At 60.0% G+C, this 10,472-nt stretch overlaps 2 protein-coding genes across 3 annotated transcripts; one reads left to right on the top strand and one right to left on the bottom strand.

Annotated features, from left to right (window-relative positions):
• The first annotated feature begins 212 nt into the window (after positions 1–212).
• On the top strand, positions 213–4,743 carry GALE (UDP-galactose-4-epimerase). Its single transcript, XM_003356202.5, has 11 exons — positions 213–283; positions 1,872–2,075; positions 2,210–2,325; positions 2,406–2,519; positions 2,774–2,950; positions 3,215–3,328; positions 3,422–3,488; positions 3,582–3,667; positions 3,783–3,860; positions 4,077–4,191; positions 4,362–4,743. Exons 2-11 carry the CDS (start codon positions 1,955–1,957, stop codon positions 4,418–4,420), a joined length of 1,047 nt encoding a protein of 348 aa, XP_003356250.1. The 5' UTR covers positions 213–283; positions 1,872–1,954; the 3' UTR covers positions 4,421–4,743.
• A 53-nt stretch (positions 4,744–4,796) lies between these two features.
• LYPLA2 (lysophospholipase 2) lies at positions 4,797–9,214 on the bottom strand. 2 transcript variants are annotated; one of them, XM_003356203.5, is made up of 10 exons: positions 9,088–9,214; positions 7,549–7,652; positions 7,262–7,293; positions 7,066–7,131; positions 6,550–6,597; positions 6,389–6,459; positions 6,176–6,249; positions 5,997–6,098; positions 5,741–5,914; positions 4,797–5,652 (listed from the first exon to the last, which is right to left on the bottom strand). In XM_003356203.5, exons 1-10 carry the CDS (start codon positions 9,209–9,211, stop codon positions 5,602–5,604), a joined length of 846 nt encoding a protein of 281 aa, XP_003356251.2. In that variant the 5' UTR covers positions 9,212–9,214; the 3' UTR covers positions 4,797–5,601. The 2 variants fall into 2 exon arrangements, with proteins under 2 accessions (XP_003356251.2, XP_084819501.1); XM_084963375.1 differs by lacking the exon at positions 7,262–7,293 and having other exon boundaries at positions 9,088–9,185.
• Positions 9,215–10,472: the final 1,258 nt, after the last annotated feature.

The following is a 10,472-nucleotide window of genomic DNA, read 5'->3' as shown; positions in this document are numbered from 1 at the left end:
CGGCTCGGGCACTAGATCTTAAGTCCCAGCTGCGCCTTGCCTCTGCCCACCGCTCCGGCACGGCTCAGGGCCGCCCTCTGCGGGAGGCGCCGCGCAGGCGTCTGGAAGCGGCAGCGCCGTAGGTCCTCGCGGCGTCCCGTACTGCAGTCTCCCGACAGACACGTTTCCTGGGGGCGGGGAGGGGGCGGGGCCAGGCGGGGCCTTCGACTCTTAAAGGGACCCTTGAGCCGGGCGCCGGAGGCGGCGCTGTTGGAGGCAGTGCGGGGCGCGTGGAGCCGAGCAGGTTCGGGAAGGGAATGGGGGACCCGGGCGCGTTTGCGAGGGGCCGGGTGGTCCGCGGGGAGCGAGCGAGAGAGAGAGACCGCGTTCTGGGTAGAGCCCCGCCAGGGCAGGCCCGCCTCTGCTGGTCCCAGTTCCTGCTGCCTTGGCTAGGGAGGCCTGGGTTCATTCATTCCCGGCCGGAGGGCACCTAGTTTGTCCCCTCTCGGAGCCACCACCAGAATCCCAGGCCAAGGCTCCTTGCACTCGAGCGCTCACGGCCCTGCGACCCCTCCCCTCCATTTTGCGGACTGGGAAAACTGAGGAGGCGACAGCTGACCGAGGTCACTCCGCTGGTCGGAGGGAAGCCAGCCTCGCCAGCCTTCCTGCCTCCGAGGGCCCCTCTGCCACCACTTTCCTGGGCCCCGCGTAGAGCTTGGAGCTCGGGGCGGGGGGGGGTGTGTGGGCGCGGGCAGCTTCAGAGTTGGGAGCAGAGTCCAGCGGGAAACAGTGAGGGCGGGGGGCGAGGGGCGGGGCTTTGAGCCTGGCGTTCCAGATCCTGGCCGGGCCGGCGTTGGTAGCTGTGTGACTTAAGGCAAATTACTTCACCTCTCTGACTTTAGTATCCGTCTCTGTAAAGTGCCACTAATAACACTTGCCTCATCAGGATATTGGGAGAATTCAGGAAAATAATGCAAAAGTGCCCAGTACAGAGCCTGGCACTCAGTGGGCGTTCAGCAAAGTGGGTCGGAGCTGGGTGAACCCAGAAGAGGATTGAGGCAACTTGGAGGAAGGCGGCTGCGGGCCAGCCTGTCCCGGATGAAAGGCCTCAGTGTCTGGGCTTTCACCCCTCCTCCACCGTCTCTGCCCGCAGAGTTTGTTCAGGGCGGTGGTGCACACCTGGCAGTGGAATCTGGGGCGAACGCCACGTCTACACCATCCCGCTCAGTGCCGCCTAGAGTTGGACGGTATCCTTAGCCTCAAGCCGAGAGTGGCATGGGCAGAGGCTGAACCAGCCTGGCTGACCTGGGGTGGGGCCCACTCTAGGACTGCAGGGCTACAGCCCCCAGAACTGGCCTCAAGGACTTCACCCTGAGGCCAACTGCTGTATTTCCTGCTTCCTCCCAGTTGACGGTGGGAGAGAGTCAGGAGCTACTTACAGCATGACGTTTTAGTCACTGAACCAAGGAGCCAGTTTATACCTAGGGATGGTAGAGGGACTGGAAAGGTCTGAGTCTGTACAGACAGATCCCCCTCCTGAGTTCTTGGAGTCCCAATGCTGCTGCCTTGTTTCCTTCTGTCCAGAACTGTCTGGTCTCCACACACCTTGGGGAAGGCAGTGTGGAGCCTCAGGTTCTATCTTCCCAGCCCTGGTCAAATTAAGATTAGGAATTAGGGCGCCTGTGCATCAACCTCCCCACCTGCACCATGTGGCAGGTTTTTAAAATCATCTAACTCTCACACTACCACGAGATATCTGTACATTTATAAACTCCATCTCATAGAAATGGAAACCATGGCCAAGAGAGAACTGGTCTCTAAGGCCTAAGGCCAGAAAGTGATGGTATCCAGACTTGGCCCAGGGCTGACTCTGGACCCACCCTATTACCTAGGACACACCACTGCCTCCCTCCAACCCCAGACTCTCACTGGAAGAAGACGCTGAGCGGGTAGTCTCTGTCCTGCACCAGGCACGATGGCAGAGAAAGTGCTGGTAACAGGTGGGGCTGGCTACATTGGCAGTCACACTGTGCTGGAGCTGCTGGAAGCAGGCTATTCGCCCGTGGTCATCGATAATTTCCATAACGCCATTCGTGGTGAGCAGCCTGGGAGGGAGGGGTGCTGGGGCTCCCAGAGAGGATGGAAGGAAAACCCCACGAGGTACCTTCACCTCCAAGGGCTAAATGTATGGCCAGCCTCTTGGCAACCCAGGACCCATGTGCCCAACCAGGAGGGAGCTCCATGCCGGAGAGCTTGCGGCGGGTTCAGGAGCTGACAGGCCGCTCTGTGGAGTTTGAGGAGATGGACATCTTAGATCAGGCAGCCCTACAGCGTCTCTTTAAGAAGGTAAGTGCTTGGCAGGCCGTGGGCGCTGCCCAGGGCCGGGCCTATAAGCAGCCCCTGACCTGAGCTTTGCAACCCTGCAGTACCACTTCGTGGCAGTCATCCACTTTGCCGGGCTCAAAGCTGTGGGCGAGTCGGTGCAGAAGCCTCTGGATTATTACAGGGTTAACCTGACAGGAACCATTCAGCTTCTGGAGGTGAGACGTGGGACAAGGACACAGACCCTGGGAGGGCCCCTAGCCAAGCAGACAGTGCCACAGTGGGTAAGGCCCCTGGGGGGTAGAGTCAGGCAGGGCCTAAGCTGTGTCATCTTGGACACGTTTTTACTTCTTGGCCTCAGTCTCCCCTTCTGGAAATGGGAGTGTCGGCACCTCAGCCTCACCCGTGAGGCATAAGGGGGGCAGGATAACATGTGAGGCAGAGGCCACTGACGCCTCTCCGCCTCGGGCAGATCATGAAGGCCCATGGGGTGAAGAACCTGGTGTTCAGCAGCTCGGCCACTGTGTACGGGAACCCCCAGTACCTGCCCCTGGACGAGGCCCACCCGACAGGTGGCTGTACCAACCCCTACGGCAAGTCCAAGTTCTTCATTGAGGAAATGATCCGGGACCTGTGCCAGGCCGACAAGGTGAGGCCCCCTCTGCTTCAGCCTTGACTCCACTCCTGGGCCCCTCACAGCCCCCATCAGCCCGAGGACAGGAAGCTGGGGCTCAGGAAGCAGCAGTGACTTGCACAAGGTCACAGTATTTGGGGCGGAAGGGCCCAATCCCCTGCTCTTTTCTAGGGACAGAGGACTGACAGGGGCAGGGCGGGGGTGGGCGCAGATTCTGGGTTCAGCTCGGATGGGCAGCCTGCACCGCTCTCCCCCCATCATCTGACCTGCATCCCACAGGCCTGGAATGCAGTGCTGCTGCGATACTTCAACCCCATAGGCGCCCATGCCTCAGGCTGCATCGGTGAGGATCCCCAGGGCATTCCCAATAACCTCATGCCCTATGTCTCCCAGGTAAAGAAGGGAGAGGAAGGGCGGTGGCCCTAGGGCTGAGGGGCCCAGCTGGTGCCTAGGGCCTGGGAAGAGCTAACCTGACCTTCACCCCAGGTGGCGATCGGGCGACGAGAGGCACTGAATGTCTTTGGCAATGACTATGACACGGAGGATGGCACAGGTGAGCCCGGGACCAGGAGGAGCCAGGCGTGGGAGATGGAAGCGGGGCGGAGACTGTGCTGAACCTTTGCACCCAACCGCCTCCTCCTCACAGGCGTCCGGGATTATATCCATGTCGTGGATCTAGCCAAGGGCCACATCGCAGCCTTGCGGAAGCTGAAGGAGCAGTGTGGCTGCCGGGTAGGGAGAGAAGGGAGAAGCGAGGGAGGGCGGGAGATGGAATCCTCAACCAGTGGGTCCCAGAGAGGTAGGAGGTGCAGCCCCACCACAACCCCTGCTCTCCTCCCCTGGGCAGATCTACAACCTGGGCACGGGCACGGGCTATTCGGTGCTCCAGATGGTCCGGGCCATGGAGAAGGCCTCCGGGAAGAAGGTAGGCTGGCAGCCCACCCTGTCCCACCCCAGCCCCTCCCACTGACCTATCTAGTGGGCATCCCAGCACTGCCCTGCCTGCTCAAGCCTGCCTTCAGCCTTGGTGCCTGAGAGCGAGACCCTGCCCTGTGCCTCCGTCTTTTGAGAGCCTGGTCAGCACTCAGGGGGTGAGGCTAGGGCTGGCTCAGCTCAGCTACAAACACTGCTTTTCTTACAGATCCCGTACAAGGTGGTGGCACGGCGGGAAGGAGATGTGGCTGCCTGTTATGCCAACCCCAGCCTGGCTCTCAAGGAGCTGGGCTGGACAGCAGCCTTAGGGCTGGACAGGATGTGTGAGTGCTAGCCCTGACCCCTGACCCTGGTGCTGGCCTGACCCCTGGGAGAGAGAAAGGGGTTAGGAAAGGGCTGCTGGGGCCCAGGCCTGCCTAACCCGGGCTGCCCGAGGTGGTGAGGGCCCTGCATTCCAGTCTGGGCCCTAAGCACAGACCTCGCCCCTTCCCAGGTGAAGATCTATGGCGCTGGCAGAAGCAGAATCCTTCAGGCTTTGGTGCACAGGCCTGAGATCCTCTGGGGCCAGAAAAGGAAGAGAAACAAATGCCTGCTCTCCAGCCTTCGGCACGAACCCTGGGGCCTCAGAGCCTCCCCTACCTCAGACCCCAGCTGGGCCCACTTGGCCCACCAGGCAAGAGGCCAAGGGCCCCACTGACCAGGTATCAGGGGTCTCTATTCCACAGGGTCCAGGAACCCATGAGGACAGGACCCCCAAGAGCGAGTGGGGGAAGCAGGACCCTGAGACACAGAACGCCTTCCTCCCAGGCGCTAACTCAGACCGCTCTGCAGGAGCTTTCCAAAGTATTTACAATAAAACCCCTGCTGACACTGGAGCAGATTCCTCCACCTGGTCACTCTCTGCCCCTGGGATAGAATCATCCAGGCCTGAGAGGTGAAGCCATTTCTTTAATTTTATATCGGAATCCAGGACACAACAAGAAAAACACCCAAAACTACATGGAGACAGAAGACAAGACACAAGTCCTCCCCACCTCTCCCCGGGCCCCAGCATGGGGGCGACGTGGGGTGGGACAGCTGCGGGCGACCTTGAGCCTCAGTCCAGCCCTGCAGGCTCCAGGCCTGGGGGGAGGGTAATGGGGAGGCAGGGCCCAGCCCCCAAGTCAATAAATGGCTGAGGGGAGGCCCCTCAAAGGCCTCCACCCCCTCAGCAACACCCCTGCGCAGGGGCAGGGAGCACAGCAGCAAGGGGGCCTGGGCCACAGACACATTCATGATTGAGAAGCAGCTGGAGTGGAGGAAGGAGACACGATTATCTGGGCAGAATATCAGTTGTGGGGAGGGGGTGGGAGGTGGGGCCTGGGAGGGCCCCATGGGCCAAACCCTGAGGTCACAGGAGGGGGCCCAAAGCGGGGCTAGTGAGTGAGGTCCTGAGTGAGTGGGTCAGCGGCTGGGCCCCTTTCTCCCGCTGCTTACAGCCCCTTCAATACTGCTGCCGGGGGGCCCCACCTCCGGGGAAACAGGTAAGAAAGCAGCCCACCCCCAGAGGCAGCCAGCCAGGTGGCCGAAGCCTGGAAAGAGGGCCTCCCTTGGCCTGCCTGCCCCAGAGGCCTGTGGGAAAAGGATGGGTCCAGGAGGGTGAGAGGGGCTCGACCGGCTCAGATCCAAGATGGTGCCTCGGGTGCGGAGTCCTCCGTGGGCCGGGGGACTGCGCCGGGGGCCAGCCACTCTTGTTAGACAGGAGGCAGCAGCTTCTCAAGAAACTCCTTCACAGCTGCCATCTCCTGGGGGTGAGGGGGGGCTGTGAGAGGCTCTGGCTGGAGGGAGGGGAAGGGAGGAGGTGGGAGTGGGTGGTAACCCCTCACTACTGACCTGAGGACAGGAGCTGTGCATGACACCTGGGTAAGTCTTGAACTGGACCCTGGCGGGTGTGACAACAGACCGGAGCTTCTCAGCTGTCAGGGCCCCAAACCGTACCGGAACCATGGGGTCCAGCTCCCCATGGCACTGAAGGATGGCCAGGTCCTTGGCACTGCCGTTGGCTGCCTGTGGGCAGAGCCAGTGCTTCAGCACAATCCCCCTGCCACAAGGAGATGGAGGGCAGGAGCAGGGTCATGGAGACACCCACCTGGGGGAAAGCCCGATGCAGAGGCAGCCAACAGCTCAATGCCACAATGCCAGCCAGAGGGTGGGGGCAGGTGAGGGCTGTGTAGAGGGACAGGGCCCCACCCTGGAGGAGAGAAAGAATGAGGGTCACGAGGGCACAGCTCAGATCCCATCCGCCAGCCCCCTCTCTCTCCTGCTCACCTGTGAAAAGCCTCCCAGGACAATCCGATTGGCAGGGATTCCATTCTTTATCTCGTGCTCAATCAAGGCCTTGACTGTGGGGAGGGGGCATGACTGGGTGGGGGAAAGCTGCTGGAGGGGCCCAGCGAAGGAAGCCAGACAGAGGTACTGCCCAGCACTTTCCTGGGGGCAGAGGGGAAGAGGGAGGATGCCCAGGAGGGGCTGGGGCCTTACTGTTCTCTGCTGCCTTCTTGATGCCAGCCTCGTCCTCTGGGGCATCTGGACTCAGCCCCATCAGGTCAAACCTGTGGGAGCAGAGGCGTTTGCAGCTACTGGAAGACCTGGGCTGGCCCTGGGCCACTCCCTCCACTCCTTTTCCTCCTCCCCAAACTCACCAGGAGGGCATCACCATCTTCATGTTGAGTGTCACGGGGATCCGAGGCCTGAGGAGGGACAGCAAGAAGGGCCGTGGTGCTCAGGAGAGATGAGGAAGCCGCTGCAGAGAGCCCGGGAGGGGGCAGGGCAGCCCTGGGGAACCCTCCCAACAGGCCCGGCCTCTGTTTAAGGCGTTGCCAGGCAACCTGCCACGTGGGGCTGGAGGCTGTGGTTGGGGCATCAGCAGTGGTGATGGAGAGGCAGAGCCCAGTGCTCCGTGGGATGGGGTTCCAGTTCAGTCGGTGAGTACTTGGGGAAGGGGCACAAGGGGTCTGGTCTAGGCGTCTCAGGTCTAGGAGGCCTTGGGCTGGGGGCTGGACCCCATTCCTGAGGGCTCCACAGAAATGAAGGCTGAGAATGGCACTTCTCACTGCTCCAGGCCCAGGCCCCAGGATGCGGCCGGCGGGAGAGAACAGGCCTGGGGCCACGGGACCACCCTCCATCCTCAGCCCCTCCCTTTCTGGGGTGACACTCACGCATGGGGACAGATGTACTTGACATGAGGAAGCCGGATGGTGGAGAGGGCGTCAGCCCAGCTGTGCCTGTAGGAGGGAAGGGAGAAGAGGCGCCTCTGTGGAGAGGGAGAAAGGGAGGGTGCCGGCCTCTCCAGGCCTGCCCACCGGGCCCTTCCCTACCCCCAACCCAGCAACACCCCCTTGCCAGCTCTCTCACCCTGTGTCTCCAAGTCCATGTAAAAAAATAACCTGGAAGGGGATCAGAGATGGGAGAGAGGGCAGTCAGCATCCTGCTACCACTCCATCCTCCAGATTTTAGCCATCCCCTTCTGACCCCCAGGGGCCTGGGGGGTAACTGGGGGATTAGCCAGATGGGTGAGGAACTCCGGGCCTCCTGGCCTCAGGCTCCTCCCCTCTCATCACTGCCATCTCCACTTCCCCACACTCCCTCCAGCCAGTTCCCCAGGTGGCCTGGGGGCCACGTGGGTAGGAGAGGATCCTTACCGCAGCCGTTTCCCGCTCAACTCCAGACACAGTGGCAGCATCGGTGAGCAGGGGCACAGACATGGTGTTACCACACATACACTGCAGGGCTCCACCGCTGGGGCCTGTGCAAATTTGGGGGAGTGGTCAAGAACAAGACCAGGCGGGGAGAGAATCCCGGCACAGGAGCAGAGCCTCAAACCCAGGGCCCATCCAGGCCATCAGCCCCCAATGGCACCCTGGGTGCTATCCTGGGCACAAAGAAAAGACAAGCAAGAAGGGCCAGAGGGGGCAGGAGGTTTGCCTTCATCCCAGGGCTGAAAAGCAAAGGTAGCCACCCTAGAGGCTCTGCTTCTGGCCCATCCCACAGCCTGAGCTTGCTGGAGATGGGCAGAGACAGGGCTTGGCCGCCACGGGGGTGGGGGGGGCGGAGCCAGGGCATCCCTGCTGCCTTCTCCCCACCTGTCAGCGGGTAAGGCCTCCTCTCCCTTCTCTCCAATCATCCCCCTCCTCCCCAACTTCAAGCCCTACTGGGAAATGAAGGGGAGAAAAACGCCAGGGAAATATGCTTTCAGCCCCTACCCGCAACCCCTCAGACATTTTCTCCAACTTCCTTCCCATCCGGCCCCCATCAGCCTTCACAGCAGTTTCTGGCTCAACCGTTCTCAGAACCCCTGGGGAATGCCCATGTCCCTAGAAGGCACATGAACTCTGGTCCAACACCTACCCCCTAAATGGTGCCCCATGACCCCCTGAAGGAGGCTACCTGCTGCTGCTGCCCACTGACTCCAAAGAGGTCCCCCCAGCTCAGCCAAGCTCTGGGACTCCCAAACACACAAAAGAATGTCAAGCTGGCTGACTTCTCCCCATCCTCAGCATCCTCCAAACTCCCCGGGAGGCTTCTGCTACTTCCCCCTAAGTGCCTGCCCTTCCTACCGGGCGCCCTCCCCTCCTATCCCACCAACTGGCTTCCACCTTCCTTCTCAGTCCCCGAGTGCCTCTCTTCTCTGACCCCGGGGCCCCTCTGTCCACACAGAAGTGCACCCTTCGCTCTGAACTGAGATTTCCTTCCTTACCCACTAGGCGACTTTCACCTCTCACTCCAGGTCCCTCCTCTCCGAGTGGTGCCTTCCCGCCCCCGACCTGGGGTCTTCCTCCCCACAGTAAAAATTACAACCCTGATCCAGGGTCTCTGACTCCCCACAATGGGAACTTCTGTTCTGACCAAGAGTCTTCCTCCCTATAGTGACATTTTTTCTATCCTGACCCCGGACCCGCTTCTGCCCACAAAGGGGCGTTCTACCTTTGACCCCGGAGAGCCCCCGCCCATAATGGGATCTTCCACTTCCGACCCTGAAATCCTCTCATTGTACCCGGACCCCACCTTCTTCCTCCTCTCTACCCTCCGAGTCCCCAAGACTGGCCAGCATCTCTTCGCACCGCACTCCCCACCCCCATCCCTCACAACTGCGGTTGCCCCTCCCCACTCGCCAAGACCCTCGCGGTGGGCCGATGCCCCCCAGTGCCCTCCCTCCGCCTGCTGGCCCCGGACCAGAGTACCTCCACTCCCTGGGGGTTTAGAGACCTCTCCGGCGATTCTCCTCTTTCTCCCGCACAGACACACACTCTTCCCCCTCGGCCGCCCCCGCCGGAACTTCCGTTCGAGTCCCGGGAACCCAGCCATCCCGCTGCCGGAAGTAGCCTGGCCAGCAGTACGGAACCCGGAAGTGGGTGTCGGAGTTTCTTCATATAGGAGCTGCCATGTTGGGTCCGATGGGGCCACTCCCCGTAATTAAGCCACGGAGTCACCTGCAGAATCTGGGCAGTGTATCTGTGACTCCCACTTGCTTCCACCACCCATGCACCTCCTGGAGGAAACCTATCCTGAAGGAGAGGCGTTCCTCACACTAACATAGTCTCCCCCCTTCCCATCCCCACGGGCCACACGTCATTACGGTCATGGGTATCCACCACTGGCTTTCATGCCCTATTCCAGGATCATGGGTAGAGTTATACACTCACCTGACAAGATCCTTAGAGACTGTCTAGTCTTCCAGTCTCATTTTAAAGATGAGGAAACTGAGGTTCAAAGAAGGGAAGTAAACAGCAATCTCAGGTTTACACTGTAATGCTGCCTCTGCACCTGTTTCCTGAGCTATAAAGCGGTGATAATAACCACCTTTCCTCCTTCACAGTTTCGCTGTTAGGCTCAAATGAGGTTGTGTGGAAGTGCTTTATACAGTATAAAATCAGTGTGAGGATGTAAAGACTCTAAAAAGGACCCTGGGGGAAAAAAGAGCACTGGCATCAGCAGTGTCTGTGAAAACTGGACAGGAATCAAAAGTGTTGTCTTAGCTCTGCCCTACGCAAACAATGCCACGCAGACAGCGCACAAGATAACCACCGGCAGTGAGCTCCAGTTAACAAAAAGGGTTTCACTTGGTAACCGAGGAGTCACTCGGTGCTTGCTGCACTGGTAAAATGGAACCGGGCTCAGGGTCCACATAAAGGCTGGAAGGGGAGGCAAAGTGAGCTGAAGGCTCTTGTCTCTGAAAGAGCCCGTGGGCATCTACAAACAGGAAATGAGTCATGCTCATCCGTCAGCAGTTTAGGACTCATTCACCCAGCATAACCTACACTAGTTTTTCTTTGAACTGAAAGAAAACAGTAAACTTGGAAGTTCAACAAAGCTCTTTTCCCCAGGTTAAGAGGCGTTTGGTCTTAAGTACTCAGCAGGTCAGAGACAGAGCCTAAAAAAGGCCTGAACAGGAAGAATGTGTCCACAGGACCATAGCAGGCCCAGCACCCAGGATTGGATGTCAGAAGAAATGGGATAAGTGTGTGAAGACAACACAGCTGCCCCCACTCCCAGAATGCCTGCTGGGTCAGCTTGTGGAGGAACAGACAATTCCTCCTGCATCCCAATCACCTGAGACATGGGTGGC

Source organism: Sus scrofa, chromosome 6, assembly GCF_054392235.1.
Source record: "Sus scrofa isolate SSC_HxYL_T2T_F1_AM1 chromosome 6, Sscrofa_HxYL_maternal_Yorkshire_Landrace_v2.0, whole genome shotgun sequence".
Taxonomy (NCBI): domain Eukaryota; kingdom Metazoa; phylum Chordata; class Mammalia; order Artiodactyla; family Suidae; genus Sus; species Sus scrofa.
Note: the sequence above shows the minus strand (reverse complement) of the source record. Positions and strands in the feature narration are given on the sequence as shown.

Bases quoted from the DNA above. Each gene is read 5' to 3' on its own strand.
- GALE (XM_003356202.5), top strand. From the start codon at position 1,955: ATGGCAGAGAAAGTGCTGGTAACAGGTGGGGCTGGCTACATTGGCAGT. The intron at 2,326-2,405 runs GTAAGTGCTTGG...GCAACCCTGCAG, and splicing joins TACAGCGTCTCTTTAAGAAG to TACCACTTCGTGGCAGTCAT. The intron at 3,489-3,581 runs GTGAGCCCGGGA...TCCTCCTCACAG, and splicing joins TGACACGGAGGATGGCACAG to GCGTCCGGGATTATATCCAT.
- LYPLA2 (XM_003356203.5), bottom strand. From the start codon at position 9,211: ATGGCTGGGTTCCCGGGACTCGAACGGAAGTTCCGGCGGGGGCGGCCG. The intron at 7,294-7,548 runs GTAAGGATCCTC...ATCCCCTTCCAG, and splicing joins TTGAGCGGGAAACGGCTGCG to GTTATTTTTTTACATGGACT. The intron at 5,915-5,996 runs GTGGGTGTCTCC...CTCTGCCCACAG, and splicing joins TGCATCGGGCTTTCCCCCAG to GCAGCCAACGGCAGTGCCAA.